The sequence below is a fragment of the Macaca fascicularis genome, chromosome 11, assembly GCF_037993035.2.
Source record: "Macaca fascicularis isolate 582-1 chromosome 11, T2T-MFA8v1.1".
Taxonomy (NCBI): Eukaryota; Metazoa; Chordata; class Mammalia; order Primates; family Cercopithecidae; genus Macaca; species Macaca fascicularis.
This window is the reverse complement of record NC_088385.1, coordinates 129273072-129295379: the sequence shown is the minus strand read 5'-3', so window position 1 is coordinate 129295379 and position 22308 is coordinate 129273072. Positions and strand designations below refer to the sequence as shown.

At 51.2% G+C, this 22308-nt stretch overlaps 2 protein-coding genes across 12 annotated transcripts in view; one reads left to right on the top strand and one right to left on the bottom strand.

Annotated features, from left to right (window-relative positions):
* The window catches only part of LRRC43 (leucine rich repeat containing 43), a 22012-nt gene extending 9979 nt beyond the window's left edge, over positions 1 to 12033 (bottom strand). For 9 of the 11 annotated variants that reach the window (XM_015431675.4, XM_045366153.3, XM_045366152.3 and 6 more), the window contains exons 1-7: positions 11862 to 12033; positions 10380 to 10640; positions 8854 to 8964; positions 7301 to 7440; positions 5134 to 5372; positions 3938 to 4125; positions 2998 to 3257 (exon numbers count right to left, since the gene is read on the bottom strand). In XM_015431675.4, coding sequence (XP_015287161.3) covers positions 2998 to 3257; positions 3938 to 4125; positions 5134 to 5372; positions 7301 to 7440; positions 8854 to 8964; positions 10380 to 10640; positions 11862 to 12005 — 1343 coding nt within the window. In that variant the 5' untranslated portion in view covers positions 12006 to 12033. Of the gene's footprint in view, positions 1 to 2997; positions 3258 to 3937; positions 4126 to 5133; positions 5373 to 7300; positions 7441 to 8853; positions 8965 to 10379; positions 10641 to 11861 lie in introns of those variants that run through there. The other 2 variants (XM_074008211.1, XM_074008212.1) reach the window with 1 other exon arrangement.
* IL31 (interleukin 31) lies at positions 12004 to 22308 on the top strand. The gene is made up of 5 exons (XM_065525224.1): positions 12004 to 12209; positions 19859 to 19965; positions 20228 to 20308; positions 20475 to 20620; positions 21736 to 22308. Exons 1-5 carry the CDS (start codon positions 12004 to 12006, stop codon positions 22063 to 22065), a joined length of 870 nt encoding a protein of 289 aa, XP_065381296.1. The 3' UTR covers positions 22066 to 22308.

Sequence of the window (22308 nt, the reverse complement as noted above, 5' to 3'; positions counted from 1 at the left end):
GGGGACAAAAATTTGTGTTCAAAGCCCTCCAAGGAGGTGGGCCCCTGGTAAACACTCCAGATTTTCCTTGGGTTTTCTGAAGAGCTACTAAAATAACACATAATAGAAGTGCTAGAAGGAGAGGCGATAGAAAAAGGAATAGAGAAAAATACTTGAAGGATAATGGCTGAAAACTTCCAAGATTTGATTTAAAACATTCATCTATATATTCAAGAAGCTTGACAAGCTCCAAGCAGGATAAATGCAAACATATTCACACCCAGACACATCATAGTAAAAATACTGAAAGACAAAGTGAAAATCCTGAAAGCAGGAAGAGAAAAATGACTCATGACAGACAAAGGAATCCCAATAAGATGAACAGCTGACTTTTCATCATAAACAATGGAGGCCAGTAGGCAGGCAGGAGACATATTCAAAGTTCTGGGGTAGACCAGGCATGGTGGCTCACACCTGTAATCTCAGCACTTTGGGAGGCTGAGGAGGCTCGAGTGTGAGTTCAGGAGTTCAAGACCAGCCTGGGCAATATTGTGAAACCCCGCCTCTACTAAAAATTAGCTGGGCATGGTAGCAGGCACCTGTAATCCCACCTACTCGGGAGGCTGTGGCAGGAGAATCGCTCACTTGAATCCAGGAAGCAGAGGTTGCAGTGAGCCAAGATCCAGCCACTGCACTCCAGCCTGGGCAATAGGGCGAGACTTCCCTCTCAAAAAAAAAAAAAAAAAAAAAAGATGTTCTGGGGTAGTGGAGGGAAAAAAATACCAAAACTGTCAACCAATAATTCTATACCCAACAAAACTATCTTTCAAAATTGCAGGTGAAATATCAAGAGAAAGAAAAAACTGACTTTGTTGCCAGTAGATCTGCCTTACACGAAACATGAAAAGAAGTTGCATACATGAATACATTAACTTCCTGAAGGAAGTTCTTCAGGCTGAAAGGAAGTAACACCAGAGGGTAATTCAAATTCACACAAAAACAAAGAGCACCAATAAAGGTAATCACGTAGGCAAATACAAAAGACAGTATCGTCATATATTTCTTGTCCTTGATTCTAATTAGAATAAAATACAATAGCATAAGATAACATCTATAAGATTGTAGTTTGGGCTATAACATGTAGACATGTAATATATTTGACTATAACAACATGAAGGAAATGGAGGTGAGAATGAAGCATACTGGAGAAAGAAAATGACACCAAGCCCAGGCATAGTGCCCCACAGCTGTAATTGCAGCACTTTGGGAGGCCGAGGCAGTAGGATTGCTTGAGATCAGGAGTTCAAGACCAACCTGGTCAACATAGTGAGACCCCACCACAAAAAAGAAAGAGAGAAAGGAAGAAAGAGGGAGGGAAGGAATGAAACCAGAAAGTAAATCAATTCTTTTCTTTTTTTTTTTTTTTTTGGAGATGGAACTTCTTTCTTATTGCCCAGGGTGGAGTACAATGGTGCAATCTCGGCTCACTGCAACCTCTGCCTCCTGGGTTCAAGCAATTCTCCTGCCCCAGCCTCCCAAATAGCTGGGATTACAGGTGCGCATCACCACTCCTGGCTAATTTTTTGTATTTAGTAGACACGGTGTTTCACCATGTTGGTCGGGTTGGTCTCCACCTCCTGAACTTAAGTAATCTGTCCACCTCGGCCTCCCAAAGTGCTGAGATTACAGGCATGAGCCACAACAGCAAATCAATTCTAAAGGAAGACATGAAAGGAACCAGAAATGGTAACTAAGAAGGTTAACAAGCTTAAAAAAAAATTTTTTTGTGCTCTCCTTTCTACTCTGCAAGACATGGATTATATAAAGCAGTAATTATAACAATGTATTGTTGGGTCTGTAACATGTATGTTTATAATAAAATTAATATTTATAACAATTACTACAATCTTCATAACAAAAGTAGCACAAAAAAGAAAGAAGAAACAGAGCTAGACTGGCAAGAAAGAACATGATATACAGGATGGAAGATGGAAGATCCTTACAGCACTTTATGTGCCAGAATACATCTTAGATGGATTAAAATGTTAAACCAAAAAAGGTTTTCACACCCAAGGGCTGAAATGAAAAGGGCTGTTAATTTATAATCTCTCAATCGACTCAAGAAATTCAGGCTGGGTGCGATGGCTGACGCCTGTAATCCCAGCACTTTGGGAGGCTGAGGCAGGCAGATCACTTGAGACCAGGAGCTCGAGACCAGCCTGGCCAACAGGGTGAAACCCCATCTTTACTAAAAATATAAAAATTAGCCGGGCATGGTAGCACATGCCTGTAGTCCAAACTGTAGGCGCAGGCATAAGAATTGCTTGAATCCGGGAGGTGGAGGATGCAGTGAGCTGAGATCACACCACTGCACTCCAGCCTGGGTGACAGAGCGAGACTCTGTCCCCGCCAAAAAAGAAATTCAATCATTCCGAAAATCTTGGCTGGTCAGGGAAGTGGGACTCAGTTGTACTTTGAGTAGATGGTTAGAGTAGAAGGATTGAGCTAAGTTCAACCCTTCAGAAAAGAGGGCTGAACACTAAATCTAAATGCTGCCAGCACAGCTAACAGCCTAGTGGGGCCTTAACCATTCCTGGGGCTGGGGGATCCAGGAGAGACTCAGTCTCAGGACCTTTTTTTTTTTTTTTTGAGACAGAATCTTGCTCTATCGCCCAGGTTGGAGTGCAGTGGCGCCATCTCAGCTCACTGCAAGCCCCACCTCCTGGGATCACATCATTCTCCTGCCTCAGCCTCCCGAGTAGCTGGGACTACAGGTGCCCGCCACCACGTCCAGGGCTAATTTTTTTGTATTTTTAGTGGAGACGGGGTTTCACCGTGTTAGCCAGGATGGTCTCAATCTCCTGACTGCCCGCCTTGGCCTCCCAAAGTGCTGGGATTACAGGCGTGAGCCACTGCGCCCAGCCAGCCTCAGGACTTTTAATGGAAGGCCACAGTGTGGTCTAGGCTTGTGACCCTACTGCTCTGACCACTTGCCCTGGTTCAGGTTTCCATCCTTACCCTGGGGACGGGCAGAGCCGGGGATCTATACGCAGCCGCAACTTGGCCAGCTCTTCTGCAGAGGCCCTTGGCGTCTGCAAGACGGTCGAAGGCCCCGAGATGACAGACAGCTCCGACTCTCCTGACTCCTCCACCTCAGACTCCAGAGATCCTTCGACCTCTTCAGTGACCCCTCCAACAATGTCTTTGATGACATCTTCGCCGACCTCTTCAGGAGATTCCTCAACTAATAATTCTGAGCTGGGAGAGGGCTTGACGATCTGCAGGAAGACAGAAACTCGTCCAAGGCTGCCGTCCTCAGGACACGCTCAGCTGATGCCCGGGGGTGTCTGTAACACAGCTCCCGACACCTGGATGAGGTTCACGCATGAGCAGATACACCACGCCAGGAGGCAGGAAGGCTCTTAGAAACCCAGTTTTGTTTTTTCTGAGAGACCTATGTTAAGAGTAAAAGCAAGAACCACTTCTACGTGGGAGCAGGAGACAGGCGTCATCACATTTCTCCTAGTCGGATGGTATCCTTGGGTTTTCTTCTGATGTGGAGGGAGATGGGAGGAGTTGTAGAAATTGCAGAATGGGGCTGGGCGCAGTGGCTCACGCCTGTAATCCCAGCACTTCGGGAGGCTGAGGATCACTTGAGCTCAGGAGTTCCAGACCAGCCTGGTCAACAAGGTGAAGCCTCATCTCTACTAAAAATACAAAAATTAGCTGGGCGTAGTGGTGGGCACCTGCAATCTCAGCTACTGGGGAGGCTGAGGCAGGAGAATCGCTTGAAGCCAGGAGGCAGAGGTTGCAGTGAGCTGAGATCGCACCAGTGCACTCCAGTGAGACTCTGCCTCAATAAATAAATTAATTAATTAAAAGGATTTTCCTGGGGCCCACGAAGCGGTTCAGCCTTCACAAGAGCCTCCCACACTCCTAGGGACAGCCCAGGGCACACCTCGGCCAGCTCGCCTGTGTCCTCAACCGCTTCACCTTCTTCGTCTCTCACAAAATCGTACGTCACGTAATAGCTATAAGCGACGAAAGGGCCTTCGGGCCCGGGTTCCGGGTCTAGGACAGAGGTGTCCAGGACTCCTCTGATGTTTCCGATGGTCACCACAAACTGCGCCTCCTGTGCCAAGAGATCTGCAGAGAGGAATGGGCAGGACAGGGGGCCCCGTGGAATGGAAGTTGGCAGACAGAAAACAAGAGGGCTGGGAAGGCACAGGGCCCTGGATTCTCTCCAGCACTCAGGGCTGAGCCTTGGTGAGGCAGTCAGGTTCAGGCCACCGCTCCGGTAAGCTGGCCTGGAGTGATCTGGGTGTCATTATACCCTCTCTTCAGCTTGTCTTCCTGATCTGTATATGGGAGTGATAAGGGCTGCTGCAGGTCACCTTAGTATTATCTAGCACGTCACAGTGACCTGAAGAAGCCTCCAGTGCACCTTGCAGCATGAACCACAAGGGGGTGATCTCCAGCCACCAGGGAGGTGAAGAAGCTGATTGAAATAACTGTCCCAAGTCCCTACAGGTTTTTATTTTTTATTTTTTTAGAGACAGGGTCTCGCTCTGTCGCCAGGCTAGAGTGCAGTGGTGAGATGAGAGCTCACTGCAGCCTCCACCTCCTGGGCTCAAGTGATCCTCCCGCACCACCTCTTTTTTTTATTTTGTCTCGCTCTGTTGCCCAGGCTGGAGTACACTGGTGTCATCTCGGCTCACTGCAACCTCCACCTCCTGGGTTCAAGAGATTCTCATGCCTCAGCCTCCCGAGTACCTGGGATTACAGGCACTTGCCACCACGCCCGGCTAGTTTTTGTATTTTTAGCAGAGATGAGGGTTTCACCATGTTGGCCAGGCTGGTCTCAAACTCCTGACTTCAAGCGATCTGCCTGCTTCAGCCTCCCAAAGTGCTGGGATTACAGGCGCGAGTCACCGCGCCCAGCCTCCCCCTCTCATTTCTGTCTCCAAATCCCAGTCACGGAATCAAAGCCTGGCGGAAAACTCTGGCCCAGAAGAGAGGCTGTACCTGACTAGGGTCTGGGTCAAATGGGGAGTTGCAGGACAGAGGGGTGTGCGGACCCAGGAGGGCGGGGCACAGCCAGGCGGAGGCTGGGGTGTCACGCGCCACCCCCTCCCTGCCTGCCAGCACCCTCACCGCCATTGAGGCTGAGCCCCCGGAAGAGATGCTTCTCGTTGGGAGACACGGTGATGTCGTCCAGCACGCAGAGCTGGGCCAGGCTGTCGATGGTGAGGCCGCGGTAGTAGGGCACCAAGGCCAGTGGGTTTCCCTGCAGCACCAGGAGTCGCAGGTGCCGGAGGGTCCTCAGGCTGGCAACCATGCTCTGCAGGTCTGTCAGGTCATTGAAGCCCAGGTCCAGGGAGACGAGGTTGGGCCTGGAAGGTAAGCAGGACCGTCTGAGGGTCAAGAAGCCAGGTGAGCAGGGGACAAGCAGCCCTGCAGCCAAACCAACGGTGGGCCTGGGCCTAAGGACTCTGCCCACCCATGGCCTGCACACCCTGTCCTACCCTTGACCCAAGTTAACCCCGGGTCGGGAATGAGTGCCTGGCTCTTCGTCTCCACTCTCCGTAGCACTGCCGCCCTCAGTCAGAGCCAGAGACGCCCCCACCGACCTCCCCTCGCGTGACTCCTCTCTTCTTGGCCAAACCTCTCAGTAGCTTCCGTAGAGCTTTGCACACTGCGTGCGTCTAGGAGGCTCTGCACAAATACTACGGGCAGACTGGATGGCACAGCAGGGGACAGCCACCGTGGGGGAGCTGTGGACAGGGGCAGGAGTGGACAGGGCAGGAGTGGGGTTGACGCTGGGGACTGGGAGGAGGGAGCCAGAGGCTGGAGGGCTGGGCATCCTAGAAGCAGGAGATGGCGTCTCAAAGGCAGACTGGGGCAGGACCCCAGGAGGCAAGGGGGCTGGGAGGGGCCTGCAAAGGGCATGGGCCGAGGCCTGTGGCCAGACCAAGACACAGGGCAGGGGCAGGGTGAATTTCCTGCTGTCACAAACTAGAAAGCGACTTGATCTCAGCTCTGAGAACAGACGAAAAACACAAGCGGCCGCTGCCAGCGCAGCGTCCCCCAATCCTAGCCTCACTCTTCCCCTAAGAGCAGAAGAGAAGAGGAGGAAGAGGAAAGCAGGGTCCGAGAGGGGCTTCCCTTCCCTGCTGCATCCGCCCGCTCCAGGCATGCAGAGGGTTGGACCCCCCAAGGGCGTGCCCTCCAGGTTCCTTGGGGGAAGGAAAGGGGGGAGGCGGTTCTACCCCTTCCGTCCTTGCTGGACTGCTGAAGTCCTGGGACTTCTCACAGCATGCTTTGCAAAGCCTTCCTCTCCCAGCTTCCTTTGATGGCCTTTTCTGGGTGGTCTCTGGTCCCCCTCCTACCCCTTAGGTCCAGGATGTTAAGTTTTCTGCCGCTCACCCACGGAGGAAACCAAGCTGAGTATCAACTGGGAGCTGAACCGTCTGCAGGCTCCTAATGAGCCTGAACCTTCAACAGCGATGGAGCAGCTGGCGCTAGGAGGGCTTGGTTCCAGGGCAGCGGTTCTCAGCTTGGGGGATTTTGCTGCTCAGGGGACATTAGGTACTGTCTGGAGACATTTTTGCTTGTCACAACTAGCAGGGAGGTGCCCCTGGCATCTGCAGATGCAGGCCAGGGATGCTGTTCAATATCCTACCATACCCAGGACAGCCCCACAGCAAAGAATGATGGGGCTCCAATGCCAGCGAGCCCAAGGGGAGAAACCTTCCTCTAAAATATGGCACCAGGCAAAGTGCAGTGGCTCATGCTTGTAATCACAGCCCTTTGGGAGGCTGAAGTAAGTGGATCACTTGAGGTCAGGAGTTCAAGACCAGCCTGGCCAACATGGTGAAACCCCATCTCTACTAAAAATACAAAAATTAGCCAGGTGTGGTGGTGGGTGCCTGCAATACCTGCTACTTGGGAGGCTGAGGCAGGAGAATCGCTTGAACCTGGGAGGTAGAGGCTGCATAGTCGAGACAGCACACAGCACTCTAGCCTGGGCAAGAGGGAAACTCCATCTCAAAAAAAATAAAAATAAAAAATAAAATAAAAAAATTAAAAGACGGCACCAAAGCAAAGGCTTTCACACCCACCACCTCTTGTTCTCTGGGCTTTTTGTTTACAAAATCCCACTGAAGGGGGATTCAGAAAAATAAACCATAAGTCTGGAGTTAGCAGCCAGCTGGGAGTTACAGAAAAGACCAAAGCTGAGTTCTCACGCCACCGGGGTAAAATCGCCTCAGCCTGATACTTAATCCCTCCCTCTCGCTTTCCACCTGGGCTCCGGAGTTACCAGTGATCAGCGGTGACGTAGAGACTTTCCAAGGGGCCTAGAAGCTTGTTGTGGCCTAACCCCAGGTGCTGCAGGCCGGCGGGCGGGTGGGCGCACAGACACTCCATGCTGCTGATCTCATTGCCGTAGAGCTCCAGCACCTGGGAGACCACACGGAAGGCCCGGGACGATAGGGCGCCAAGTCAGCGCTGAGGATCAGGCCCCTCCCCTCCGTCCCGCAGAATTTAGTAGAGGAATCACAGATTACTCACACCCCGCCTCCCTGGCGCCACCCGGCCTCCCTTTAAAAAACCCAGGAAGAGGCCGGGCGCGGTGGCTCAAGCCTGTAATCCCAGCACTTTGGGAGGCCGAGACGGGCGGATCACGAGGTCAGGAGATCGAGACCATCCTGGCTAACACAGTGAAACCCCGTCTCTACTAAAAATACAAAAAAAAAACTTAGCCGGGTGAGGTGGCAGGCGCCTGTAGTCCCAGCTACTCGGGAGGCTGAGGCATGAGAATGGCGTGAACCCGGGAGGCAGAGCTTGCAGTGAGCTGAGATCCGGCCACTGCACTCCAGCCTGGGTGACAGAGCGAGACTCCGTCTCAAAAAAAAAAAAAAAAAAAAAAAAAAAACCCAGGAAGAAAAGATTCCTGCAGCAGGTCTCGGGAAGTTTCTTTGCCTTTTGTGAAAGACACGTCAACATCTGGAATGGGGGGTGATGTTGGATTGGCAGTGGGGATCTGCATAACATCTGGCACCTTCTCAACCCATAGGAATGTGTCCCTGGGAGGCCCAAAGGGCCCCTCGATGGATAAGGCAAAAATCCAAAGCTAACCTTCCTTGCTTGTAGTTCTCATCCACGGCCTCACACACCTTTTTTGTTGTTGTTGTTTGCTTGCTGGTTTGGGCTTTTTAAATTTTTACTTATTTATTGTTTATTTATTATTATTTTGAGGTGGAGTCTTGCTCTGTCGCCCAGGCTGGAGTGCGGTGGCACAATCTTGGCTCACTGCAACCTCCGCCTCCTGGGTTCAAGCGATTCTCCTGCCTCAGCCTCGAGAGTAGCTGGTATTACAGGCACCAGCCACCACACCCAGCTAATTTTTGTATTTTTGTAGAGACGGGATATTCCTGTTGCCCAGGCTGGTTTCGAATTTCTGAGAACAGGCAATCTGCCCACTTCAGCCTCCCAAAGTGCTGGGATTACAGGCGTGAGCCACCGCACCTGGCCTGTGCCACATTTTTTGTTTGTTTATCCGTTCATCTGTTTATAGACACTTGAGTTCTGTCCACCCTTCTGCTACTGTGAGTAAAGCAGCTCTGAACTCTGGAGTACAAGAATCTGGCTAAGTCCCTGTCTTCAGTTCCCTCATGGATACACCTAGGAATGGAAGCACTGGGTCATACGGTAATTCTATGTTAAACTTCTAGGAAAGTGCCCTACATTTTAAAAGCCTGGAGCTGGGCCCTACCCTCCACCCACACTGGCCACACCTTTGTGGGGTAGGGTAGAGCAAGGCCTCTGGGCTGCGGTGGCCCAAATACTCAAAACAGACCAGGGCTCCTTCACCTTGAGTGTTGGGGGCAGATTGGTGGCATCCACCTCCTTGATTCGATTGGCGCTCAGTACCAACTCCTCCAGCTTTAGAAATTTCAGGAGGTCTTTATCCACCAGGGTGACCTGGAAGAGGGGAGAGGAAGCTGAGGGCTATAGCAGGCAAGGGAGCACAGGCACAGAACCCATGTCCACATTAGGAAGACAGCGGCTCCTCCATCAGTTACCTCCCCTCCCTCCCCACCCCCTGCTTCCCTGGAAGCCGTTCCCACACTGCATTGTTCTGCCAAGATCCAAGAGCCTCTCCCAAACTCCATCCTTCTCTGACCATAGGCGGTGCGTGATTTTCAGGCCAATGACCTGTGTCCTGTGTTGGACCATAAGCCACCTGTGAGGGCAGGAACCTCTCTCCTTTCTGTCTGCCCCAGAGCCACAGTGAACTCTGGGCACTGCAGTCAGTCAAGGTGTCCAGGAATCACCCAGAGCAGGGTCTGACTAGAAGCTGCAGTGACCCATCCATGACTCCTCAGTTCCTGTGGCCTCAAAGACATCCGGACCCTTTCTAGCGGGGCCTCCCTTCTCCAGGGTCACCAACTGTGCCAGTCTGCCAAGGACGGAAGGGGTTCGTTCCCAGGACACGAAACCTTCTGCACTGAAACTGAAAGTCCCTGGCAAACTGCTACCAGTCACCCTATTTGTCCCCCAGTGCCGTGTCACTTCCCAGTGGCTCTGGAAAAAGCAAGCCAAGCCTGGGGAAGGCTGAGACCAAGTTTCCAGGCAATGTTTGGGCTGGCTTGCTGACATTATTTATTCACTGAGACAGAGTCTCACTCTTGCTTGCTTGCTTGAAACAGGGTCTCATTCTGTCACCCAGGCTGGAGTGCAGCGGTGTGATCATGATCACTGCAGCCTCTACCTCCCCAGCTCAAGTGATTCTCCTGCCTCAGCCTCCGAGTAGCTGGGGTTACAGGCGTGCACCACTATACCTGGCTAAATTTTAAAATTTTATAGAGATGGGATCCCACTATGTTGCCCAGGCTGGGTCTCTAACACCTAGACTCAAACGATCCTCCTACCTCAGCCTCCCAAAGTGCTGAGATTACAAGCACCAGAGAGCCACCGTGCCGAGCCTGGGCTCTGTTACTGATACAAACAAAAAATGTTTTTTGGTAACAAATTAAAATAGTTGGAACTACACCAACCACCCTCCACCCTGACTTCCATGGTTTAAATGAAGTAAAACTAACACAGACCCTTTGGAAAACCTTTACTAGAACCCAGGAGGGTCCACTGCAGAACTCAGCTGTGGAAGATGTGCCATGATGGCCTCCAGGGGTAAAGGAAGAAGAAACGCGAGGCTGACCGAGTAGCTGGCCCTGCCTGGCACACAAGCCAGGGAGATGAAGCAGAGGGCAGGCTGGCCTTGGCTTCAGCCCCCAGGGCAGGATCCCTGAGGCACTGTGGGGAAGGGTGCCCTCCCCGCAACCTCCCTTAGGGAAGCGGCCACCCTAGCATCACCCCCCTACGTGCCCAGCACTCACCTCCTTATCTACCACCCGCAGGGACCGGAAGTAGGAGTAGAAGAAGGTGTCTGTGATCATCAGCGGGTTCCGGATGGCCAGTTCTCTCAGGAAACTGTCTTCAGCATTCGAGTCGTTCAGCAGAGCCCAGGGGGAGTGGGGGCTGCGGACCAGGCCCAGCAGGGCCTCCACCGTCTCCTCCCCGGGGCTCACCACATCCTCCTCTTTGGGGACCAGCTCTCTCCATGTTCGCCAAGTTTGAGGAAGAAAGCGTGACTTATTCTGCAGTGGCAGAGGTGGGGATTTCTCTAGGTGTGACACAGCCCCCTTAAGGACACCAAATGCTCAAAACAGAACAGATCATAAAACTGGATGATTAGGGATCAAGTTTAGAAATCTAGAGAGTGGGCTGGGCACGGTGGCTCACGCCTGTAATCCCAGCACTTTGGGAGGACGAGCCAGGCGGATCATGAGGTCAGGAGATCGAGACCATCCTGGCTAACACGGTGAAACCCCGTCTCTACTAAAAATACAAAAAATGAGCCAGGCGTGGTGGCGGGTGCCTGTAGTCCCAGCTACCCGGGAGGCTGAGGCAGGAGAATCGTTTGAACCCGGGAGGTGAAGGTTGCAGTGAGCCGAGATCACACCACTGCACTCCAGGCTGGGTGGACAGAGTGAGACTCCATCTCAAAAAAAAAAAGAGAAAAAAGAAATTTAGTAATCAATAATTTTGACGGATTATTAGCCGTGGATATAACTACAGATGAGGTGAGATACAACATAATTAAAAGATCCCATTCCTTTTAAAAAGGCGGGCGGATCACTTGAGGTCAGGAGTTTGAGACTAGCCTGGGCAACATGGTGAAACTCTGTCTCTACTAAAAATACAATAATTAGCTGGGCATGGTGGCAGCTGCCTGTAATCTCCGTTACTCAGGAGGCGGAGGTTACAGTAAATCGAGATCGCGTCACTAAGCTCCAGCCTGGGCAATAGGCCTTCCTGGGCTACACCTGGGCTCCCCTCGTGGTTGAAGCCACGGAAGGGAAGGGTCTAGGACTCTGGACACAGGTAGGATGCAGGGGTAACCCCTTCTCCTGGACCCAAGGTCACAGGCTTCAGGCTCAGAGCCACGTCTCACACTGCCTCAGGCTCTCATTAAATGCTCGGAGGCTGGGAAAAGTTGTGGCACTCTTTGCCCAAAACAAAAGCTTTTCACCCCAAAGGAACCTGCCCACTGGAAATCTGGGGTGTTGGCATCGAGTCAGGGAGAGGCCCCGGCCCAGGTCATCTGAGGTGCTCAGGACGGGCCCCGCTCTCCTCCCCCCCGGCAGTGCCCACGGCCCGGTCCCCACCTTCACCCTCGAGCCCCACCCGCCCCCACGTTGGCGGCCCCCAGAATGCGCAGATCCGAGGCCCCAGGGACCAGCCCGCCCCGCTCGCCCGGGCCCGTGCCTCCCCGCAGCCGGTCCAGGCCCCCAGAGTCCCAGCCCCGGCGCCCGCACCCAGCTGCCGGCGCCGCACGGGAACTCGCGCAGACACAGCTTCCGCAAGTGCTCGCGCACCGCGGCGCTCACGGTCCCGGTCCCTGGCCGCTGAGTGCCAGGCCAGGCCTCAGACTCAGACTCAGACTTGTAAGACGCCTCCATGGCCGGGCTGCGTTGCCAGGCAACCGCCAGGACGCGTGCGCGGGGGCCGGGGCCTCTCCAAGCGCGCTCACCTGCCCCGAGGAAAAAGCTCCCCATCCGGATCACAGACAACTCGGCCCCAACCACCTGGGTTTTCTCTTCTGCCCTCATCTACAAAAATGGGATAACAGCTGGTGGTTCTAAGTGCAGCAGCTCCCGCAGGCAGTGAGCGCTGTAGCTGACCTGTTTCTTACCTCCTGTCAAGCACTCCCCACGGAAAGTCATCCTATACCCATCTGACAGCTGGAGAAAGGAGAAGAGGACCCAAGGTCAAACCTCTCGACTCCAGCCAGCCAGTGGGTTCCAGGGTGGGTCTCTCTAAGCCTGGAGTCAGGGGTTTCATACTGTCCACCTGTATAACTGTTTAAGCACCCAGTCCTCATTTTATGTTTTTAACTTTTTATTTATTTTATTTCATTGAGACAGAGTCTCACTCTGTCGCCCAGGCTGGAGTCCAGTGGCGAGATCTCGGCTCACTGCAATCTCAGTGTCCCGGGTTCCAGCGATTTTCCTGCCTCAGCCTCCCTAGTAGCTGGGATTACAGGCGCGCATGACCACTTCCGACTTTTTTATTTTTTAGACCGAGTTTCACTCTTGTTTTCCAGGCTGGAATGCAATGGCGCGATCTCGGCTCACTGCAACCTCCGCCTCCCAGATTCAACCGATTCTCCTGCCTCAGCCTCCCCAGTAGCTGGGATTATAGGCGCCTGCCATAACGCCCCACTAATGTTTTGTATTTTTAGTACAGACAGGATTTCACCATGTTTGCCAGGCTAGTCTCGAACTCCTGACCTCAGGTGATCCACCACCTCAGCCTCCCAATGTGCTGGGATTACAGACGTGAGCCACTGTGCCCGGTCTAACTTTTTGTATTTTAGTAGAGATGGAGTTTCACCATGTTGCCCAGGTTGGTCTCAAACTCCTGGGCTCAGGCAATCCGCTGGCCTCAGCCTCCCAAAGTGTTGGGATTACAGGTGTGAACCACCACGCCCAGCCATGAAGCTTCTTTTATAAGGACATTAATCTCATTCCTGAGGAGCCCCCACACTTAATCACTTCCCAAAGGGCCCCACCTCTTAATACTATCACACTGGGCATCAGGTTCTGACAAATGAATTTCGGAAGAACACATTAACATCTCTCATTCTTTTTAACTATACGATATTGGGACAACTTTACTGTTATTAGAAAAATTAGGCTGGGTGACTGGGAGCGGTGGCTTACCCTGTAATCCCAGCACTTTGGGAGGCCGAGGTGGGTAGATCACAAGGTTAGCAGATCAAGACCATCCTGGCTAACACGGTGAAACCCCATCTCTACTAAAAATATAAAAAATTATCTGGGCGTGCTAGCAGGCGCCTGTAGTCCCAGCTACTCCTAGGAGGCTGAGGCAGGAGAATGGCATGAGCCCGGGAGGTGGAGCTTGCAGTGAGTGGAGATTGTGCTACTGCACTCCAGCCTGGGCGACAGAGCGAGACTCTGTCTCAAAAAAGAAAAAAAAAGAAAAATTAGGTTGGGCATGGTGGCTCATCCCTGTAAACCTAGCACTTTGGGAGGCTGAGGTGGGTGGATCACCTGAGGTCAGGAGTTTGAGACCAGCCTGGCAAACATGGTGAAATCCCGTCTCTACTAAAAATACAAAATTTAGCCAGGCATGGTGGCATGTGCCTATAAACCCAGCTACTTGGGAGGCCGAGGCAGGAGAATTGCTTGAACTCATCAGTCGGAGGTTGTAGTGAGCCAAGATCATGTCACTGCATTCCAGCCTGGGCAACAGAGCAAGACTGTCTCCAAAAAAAAAAATAAATAAAATAAAAAAATAAATAAAAAAAATTATCCAAAACAGGGAGTTAAGGCAAAAAGATGACCATGTGTCCTTTCGAAAAAGAAAATATCCTTTTTTTTTTTTGGGGGGGGGGGACAAGGTCTCACTTTGTTACCCAGGCTACAGTGCAGTAGCGTGATCACAGGTCCCTGAAGCCTGGACCTCTTGAGCTGAAGTGGTCCTCCCACCTCAGCCTCCTGAGTAGCTGTGACTACAGGCATGCATCACAACGCCTGGCTGTTTTTGTATTTGTAGTAAAGACAGGGTTTCACCATGTTGCCCAGGCTGGTCTCGAACTTTTGACCTCAAGTGATCCACCCACCTCAGCCTCCCAAAGTGCTGAGATCACAAGCGTGAGCCACCATGCCTGGCTCTCAAAGAATAAAATAAGTATCTTTGAGTCCATAGTGATATAAATAAATCAAGGAGATGAATCACAGACATGGCTCCTGCGATTTTAATGGAGCAACAGATGGACAATGTGCAGTGAAGGAAGAGAAGACTGAGAGGGGAAATCAAGCATCCTGTTTGGAACAAGTTAAGGTCCAGATGCCAATGGGCATCTACTCTGTCAAATCAGCCATTGGTTAGGAGTAAGAGCTCAGGAATGAGGTCAGGTCTGGGCGGACCACAGAACCCAAGATGCACAGAATGGGCCCAGCCAGGAAGTCCTTCCACCCTTCATCCCAAGTCCCCCTGCCACCACCACTGTCTCTTATCTCTTCCTTCTCATCCAAGCTTCTTGACACAGTGATCTATGCTCACTTTTTCTTTTTCTTTTTTTTTTTTTTTTTTTTGAGACGGAGTCTTGCTCTGTCGCCCAGGCTGGAATGTAGTGGTGCAATCTTGACTCACTGCAACCTCCACCTCCTGGGTTCAAGCGATTCTCCTGCCTCAGCCTCCCGAGTAGCTGGGATTACAGGCGCCCCGCCACCATGCCCAGCTAATTTTTGTATTTTTAGTAGAACGGGGTTTCATCATGTTTGCCAGGCTGATCTCGAACTCCTGACCTCAAGTGTTCCACCTGACTCAGCCTCCCAAAGTGCTGGGATGACAGGTGTGAGCCACCATGCCTGGCCTATGCTCACTTTTTCCTCACTTCCCAAACCACCACGATATAACTGCCACACCAACAATTTATTCAAACTCTCCCAGCAAAATTTCTGTGACCTCATGTTGCCCAATCTAGTGAATCTCCGCAGCCTTTATCTTATTTGACCTCTTCGTGGCTTTTGATGATGCCAACCATTTCCTCCTTCTTGAAAAACTACTTTTCATCTTATTCCATGACAGCATATGTTTCTGGTTACTTTTCTTTGTCTTTCTCTTTTTTTTTTTTTTTTTTGAGATGGAGTCTCACTCTGTCACTGAGCTGGAGTTCAGTGGCGCGATCTCAGCTCACTGCAACCTCCGCCTTCTGGGTTCAAGCAATTCTCCTGCCGCAGCCTCCCAGGTAGCTGGGACTACAGGCACATACCACCACACCTGGCTAATTTTTTGTGTTTTTAGTAGAGATGGGGTTTCACCATGTTGGCCAGGATGGTCTCGACCTTCTGACCTCGTGATCCGCCTGCCTTGGCCTCCCAAAGTGCTGGGATTACAGGTGTGAGCCACCGCGCCCAGCCTTCTTTTTCTCTTGAGAGTGCCTTCTCCATGTTCTAGATTAAATCATCTTCTCCTTGTCCTGTTAATGGAGGCATGTCCCAGGGCTCCATGCTTGACTTCCACACCTCACACTGCTCGTCTCTTACTGGCTTATAGTTTTATCTGCCACAATACCTTGATGGCACCCACATTTACGTCTGTAGTTCCCTCCTTCACGCTCCAGATGCACACGTCCGATGGCCTGCTGTATGTCTTCAGCTGAGCATCCATAACGCTTCCCATTCACTATGTCAAAAGCTGAATCAGGCCGGGTGTGTGGCTCGCACCTATAGTCCCAGCACTTTGGGAGGCCAAGGTGGGTGGATTGCTTGAGCCCCGGAGTTCAAGACCAGCCTAGGCAACAGAGCAAGATCTTAATTCTACAAAAAGTTAAAATTCAAAAGTTAGCCAGGCATGGTGGTGTGCTGTGTGCCTGTAGCCCCAGCTACTCAGGAGGCTGAGGCAGAAGGATCTCTTGAGCCTAGGAGTTTGAGGCTGCAGTGAGCTGTGATCACACCACTGCACTCTAGCCTAGGTGACAGAGTGAGACCTTGCCTCTTAAAGAAAACAAAACAAAACAAAACAAAACTAGCCAACCAACAAGCAAAGAGCTAGAATTCATCACCTCACCCAAGCCCCAAAGGCCTTAGGCCTGTAATCCTCTCAGTTTGTACCAATGTCATTCTTCCAGCTGCCCAAACCAAAAACCTAGAAGTTGTCCTCAACTCTTTGCTCTCCACTATCCCCATATCCAATCAAACACCACTTCTGGCCTGGCGCCATGGCTCATGCCTGTAATCCCAGCACCTTGGGAGGCCAAGGCAGGTGAATCACAAGGTCAGGAGTTCAAGACCAGCCTGGCCAATATGGCGAAACCCCATCTCTACTAAAAATACAAAAAAAAAAAAAAAAAAAAAAAGGCCAAGTGTGGTGGCTCACACCTGTAATCCCAGCTACTCAGGAGGCTGAGGCAGGAGAATCGCTTGAACCCAGGAGGTAGAGGTTGTGGTGAGCTAAGATCGTGCCACTGCACTCCAGCCCAGGTGACAGAGCGAGATGCTGTCTCAAAAACAAAACAAAACAAAACACAACAACAAAAAGTCACCTCTTATGTATTTTCCCTCCTAAACATTTCTACAATCCATCCACACCTCTTCATCTCCACTGTCACTATTACCCTGTTCTCACGCCCACCTTTGTGCATGCTGATTTTGAGGTATCAGTGGGACATTGAGGTGGACATTTAGGTCTGGAGTGTGAAGGAGACAGACACTAAAGTATGAGGAATCCAGATCACGGGTGGAGTCCATGGAGCTGGGGAGAGGGGCAAAATGGATCAGGATGAAGTTGTTTTAGGAGAGGAACAAGAGGTTGTCAGGAAAGTGGAAGTGGTTGGCAATGTTTCATGCTATAGATGGGTTATGTAAAATGAAGGCTGAAACCCCGGGAAGGCTGACAACATGTGGTCTCTGGGTACTGTATTAGTTCTCTATTGCTGCCATAACAAATATCACAAACAGCAGTTTAAAACCACAAATGCAGCCAGGCGTGGTGGCTCCCACCTGTAATCCTAGCACTTTGGGAGGCCAAGGTGGGTGGATCACTTGAGGTCAGGAGTTCAAGACCAGCCTGGCCAACATGGTAAAACCCCATCTCTACAAAAAATACAAAAATTAGCCAGGCATGGTGGCACGCACCTGTAATCCCAGTTACTTGGGAGATTGAGACAAGAGAATTGCTTGAACCCAGGAGGCAGAGGTTGCAGTGAGCCAAGATCATGCCACTGCACTCCATCCTGGGCAACAGAGCCACACTCCATCTCAAAATAATAAATAAATAAATAAAACCACACATGTGGCCAGGTGCAGTGGCTCGTGCCTATGATCCCAGCACTTTGGGAAGGTGAGGTGGGATTGCCTGAGCCCAGGAGTTCAACACCAGCCTGGGCAACATGGTGAGACCCCATCGCTACAAAAAATACAGAAATTAGCCAGGCATGGTGGTGGAGGCCTATAGTCCCAGCTACTTGGGGGGCTAGGGTAAGAGGGCTACTTGAGTCTGGGAGGTCAAGGCTGCAGTGAGCTGTGATCATACCACTGCACTCCAGCCTGGATGAGAGAGCAAGATCCTGTCTATTAAACACACGCACACACACACACACACACACATTTTCTTTCTCATAGCATCTGTAGGTCAAAGTCTAGCATGCCATGGATAGATTATTTGCTCAGGAACTCACTGAACTAAAATAAAGGTGCTGGCTGGCTAGGGTTCTCATTTAGGTCTCAGCATCCACTTCCAAGCTCAGTGGTTATTGACCAAATTATTTCCTTCTCGTGCTTTCCACGCTGCCCCCACCATCTTCAAGCCAGCAACAGCAGGTGAGCTCTTCTCTCGTTTGGAATCCCTCTGACCTCCTCTTCTGCTTGATGGGCTTGTGGGATTGTGTTGGGGCGGCCCAGGGAACCCAGGAAAATCTATTTTAGGTAAACTGAATAGTAACCATGACCATACCTACAAAATCCCTTTTGCCATGCAATGCAACATAATTATGGCAGTAAACACCTGCGGATGAAGGTCATGCCTACCATGGACTCTGCTAGAGGATTTTGATTACATTAGTGGGGTGGTGAAAGCCATATTGTGGTGGTTTGGGAAGTAAAGAAAAAGTCAGTGGTGGCTGGCGGCAGGGGGACTTGGGAGGATGGGTGGGAGGGCTTCCTGGTGTGTCCCCTCTGTGCATCTTGGGTTCTATGGGCCGCCCAGACTGACCTCATCCCAACATGGTGAAGCTCCATCTCTACTAAAAATACAAGAATTAGCCAGGCATGGTGGTGCATGCCTGTAATCCCAGCTACTCAGGAAGCTGAGGCACGAGAATCGCTTGAACATGGGAGGTGGAGGTTGCAGTGAGCTGAGATTGAGCCACTTCACTGCTGCCTGGGTGACAAAGTGAGACTCTGTCTCAAAAAGAAAAAAAAAAAAATGCTACTACTAATAATAAATAAAGTGCCTCAGGGCCAGGCATGGTGACTCATGCCTGTAATCCCAGCACTTCGGGAAGCCAAGGTGGGAGGATGGCCTTGAGACCTCTCCAAAAAAAACAAAAGACAAAACAATTAAGAAAAGAAAAAAATAAAGTGCATCCGATCCTTTGTTTCCCTACTGAAAGCTGTCCAGCACTGCCTCGTCACATGCGGAATAAACCCGGGCTCTTTGTCCCAGCCTTAGGCCTCTGTGATGGGGCCGCAGCCCGCCTCCCCACCACCCTCCTGTCCTCTCTCGTCACCGAGGCTGCCATGACCCTCTTCCCGTTCTAGGAACAGCATCGAGCTCATTTTCGCCTGAGGACTTTGCACTCCTGTCCTGTCGCCTTGGAACACTCTTCTCCCAGGTCTTCGCAGGACCGGCTCCTTCTTGCCTTTCAGTCTCTGCTTCAATGTTGTCACCTCTCAGAGAGACTTTTGCTGATCACCTGACTAAAAGTATCCCGCCCGTCACTCTCCAACCGTAGCAGTGCCTTCTAGCTTATTTATGAATGTTGTTGCTATTGTCTGCCACGGCCCACCGCAATGCCGGGCCCACAAGGGCGGGGACCCTGTCTAACTTCTTCGCCACTATTCCCAATACCCTAGAAAAGGGCCTGATCAAAGCTGGCACTAAAATATGAATAAGGAGGCCGGGTGCAGTCGCTCATGCCTGTAATCTCAGCACTTTGGGAGGCCAAGGTGGGAGGATGAGCCCAGAAGTTTGAGACCAGCCTGGGCAACATGGTGAAACCCTGTCTCTACGAAAAAATTTTAAAACTTAGCCGGGCAGGCTGGGCGCGGTGGCTCACGCCTGTAATCCCACCACTTTGGGAGGCTGAGGTGTGTGGATCACCTGAGGTCGGGAGTTCAAGACCAGCCTGGCGAACATGGTGAAACACCATCTCTACTAAAAATACAAAAATTAGCTGGGTATGGTGGCACGTGCCTGTAGTCTCAGCTACTTGGGGGGCTGAGACTGAGGCATGAGAATTTCTTGAGCCCGGGATGCGGAGGTTGCAATGATCAGGCCACTGCACTCCAGCCTGAGTGACAGAGCAAGACTCCATCTCAAAAAAAAAAAAAAAAGATATGAACAAGGATTTCAAGCAATAACTCTGGAGCACAGCCTCTGGTTCTGGGCCCTGAGATTGCAGAGGCATGATGGAGAGTCCAGTGATGTCCAAGGATACACGGAGTTGAGATGAAGCCTTCGACCCACCACACTCACAGCCGTTACGGGGCCGTCCCTGCACACCGGCGTGGGCATAGACTGCAGAAATTTCCAGAGATACCGCATTCCGCACATCTCATGCCAGATTCGCATTTCCTCCCCAGAAATTCCCTGTGGGCGCTGGCCTTGAACTCCTGGACGTCACCTGCTCCTTGGTGGTACGGTTGTGTCTGTCAACCCTGGGCTTCGAAAGTTTGTCTAGTCAAATCAACAGGTTCCTTCCACGAAGAAAGGCAAAGATGCATGCATGTGTCTTTTTGTGAAGTATGTGTGTGTCTGAGTCAGGCATCTGCCCACCTTGAGGGTAACCTCAGCATTTCCTTTCAGCCCTTTCACTCAGCCGTGGCCAGCAGAACTTTGTGTGTTTTCTGGAGAAAAGCTGAGTAAATGGTTTTGCCATGGGCGGGACGCTGACTGCTCTTCCTCCTCACCCTGGCCCTTTATATATCTCCAGGCAGCCATGGCGAACACATCTGGCTCCAGAAGCCCCCACCGAAGCTGGCCTTGCTCTCTCTCGCCATGGCCTCTCACTCAGGTATTGCTCGCTGGTCCTGGTGCTTCCGGAGTCTTGGGCATCATCTTATCTCACCAGGAAGATTCTGGAAGCACTGCCCCCAGGGTTGGCTCAGCACAGCTGCAGGGGGAGCCGGGGTGGACAGGGGTGTGTGATGCATGCGTTCACGGCATCGTTCTCTCTCCAGGCCCCGCGACGTCCGTGCTGTTTCTGCTCTGCTGCCTGGGAGGCTGGCTGACCTCCCACACGTTGCCCGTCCATTTCCTACAACCAAGTGATATACAGAAAATAGTCGAGGAATTACAGTCCCTCTCGAAGATGCTTTTGAAAGATGTGAGTGCTCTAGAGATTTCTTTTCTAAACGATTTCTTTAAAATGCCTTCCATTGCCCTCCGAAGAGGTTCATCTCTCCAGACCTGAAGCCAGAGCTGTGGCTATGCCAGGAAGGGATGGGGGCAACTAGACAGGAGAAGATGGCTTTTTTTTTTTTTTTTTTTTTTTTTGAGATAGAGTCTCACTCTGTCGCCCAGGCTGGAGTGCAGTGGCGCGATCTTGGCTCACTGCAACCTCTACTTCATGGGTTCAAGCGATTCTCCTGCGTCAGCTTCCCGAGTAGCTGGGAGTACAGGCACATGCCACCACGCCTGGCTAATTTTCATATTTTTAGTAGAGACAGAATTTCTCCATGTTGGCCAGGCTGGTCTCGAACTCCTGACCTCAAGTGATCCATTTGCCTCGGCCTCCCAAAGTGCTGGGATTACAGGCGTGAGCCACTGTGCCCAGCCAAGATAGCTTTGATCAAACAAACAAATACCCAAACTTGGAAGCAATTCATGAAATTGGCATTACCCTTCTCATCTGCCTTGGCATTTAGACTTTAGCCTTGGCTTTTATAAAAGGCAGAGGTTGTTACCAACCAAAGATGACTGGGCAGTTCAGGTTGATGAGGTGCTGCTGGCAATTTGGTCTGACTCAAAAATGGTTAGTCCTTAGAAAGAGGGCAGGGAGGGAGTGGTCTAGACTCCTTGGTTTGTTTGGGAAAACTCTCCCCTGTATCTTGGATGCCTTTCTGGACAAGCCTAACACTGTCCTCTCTAAGTGGGGCGTACGTGGCTTTAACACAGAGTACAAAGGGCGGAAGTCCATGGAAGGCCAGATGTGCTACAGTTTCCACCACCCTGAGCACGTGAGAGTGGGTTCTGGAAGGCTGGGGAGGCCTCAGCTGGATGGGTCAGTGGTTCAGAGCACAGGCTTCAGGACTGCAGCCACCTAAGCTCTAGTTTCATCTGGAAATGGGGTTACTGATGGCACAGCCTCATAGGGTTGTGACATTGATCAGATAAATATATCCACCAGGCGGGTTGTGGAGGAAGCATGCAAACATTCACTGTTAGGACTTGCAGCTGTTATTGCAAACCCAACACTCACCATTTCTCCTCATTCCACAGGTGAAGGAAGACAAGGGGGTGCTCGTGTCCCAGAATTACACGCTGCCGTGTCTCACCCCTGACGCCCAGCCGCCAAACATCATCCACAGCCCAGCCATCCGGGCATATCTCAAGACAATCAGACAGTTAGACAACAAATCTGTTATTGATGAGATCATAGAGCACCTCGACAAACTCATATTTCAAGATGCACCAGAAACAAACATTTCTGTGCCAACAGACACCCATGAATGTAAACGCTTCATCCTGACTATTTCTCAACAGTTTTCAGAGTGCATGGACCTTGCATTAAAATCGTTGACTTCTGGGGCCCAGCAGGCCACCACTTAAGGCCATCTCTTCCTTTTGGAATGGCAGGAACTTAAGGAGCCTTAAAAAGATGACTGACAGCTAAGTGTGGGAACTCTGCCGTGATTCCTTAAGTACATTTTTCCAGTGAATAATCTCAGTGACCCCTCAGATGGGCTAGTCCTGGGAGGGCTGAGATGTAAATTTGTGAATTACCTTGAAAAACATTAGGTTATTGTTATTAGTCTTGGTATTTATTAGTCTTGGTGTTTTTCCTCAGGAGGC

Coding starts and splice junctions, on each gene's coding strand:
- IL31 (XM_065525224.1), top strand. CDS start 12,004: ATGGCCGGGCTGCGTTGCCAGGCAACCGCCAGGACGCGTGCGCGGGGG. Junction 20,309..20,474: donor CGCCATGGCCTCTCACTCAG/GTATTGCTCGCT, acceptor TTCTCTCTCCAG/GCCCCGCGACGTCCGTGCTG. Junction 20,621..21,735: donor CGAAGATGCTTTTGAAAGAT/GTGAGTGCTCTA, acceptor CTCATTCCACAG/GTGAAGGAAGACAAGGGGGT.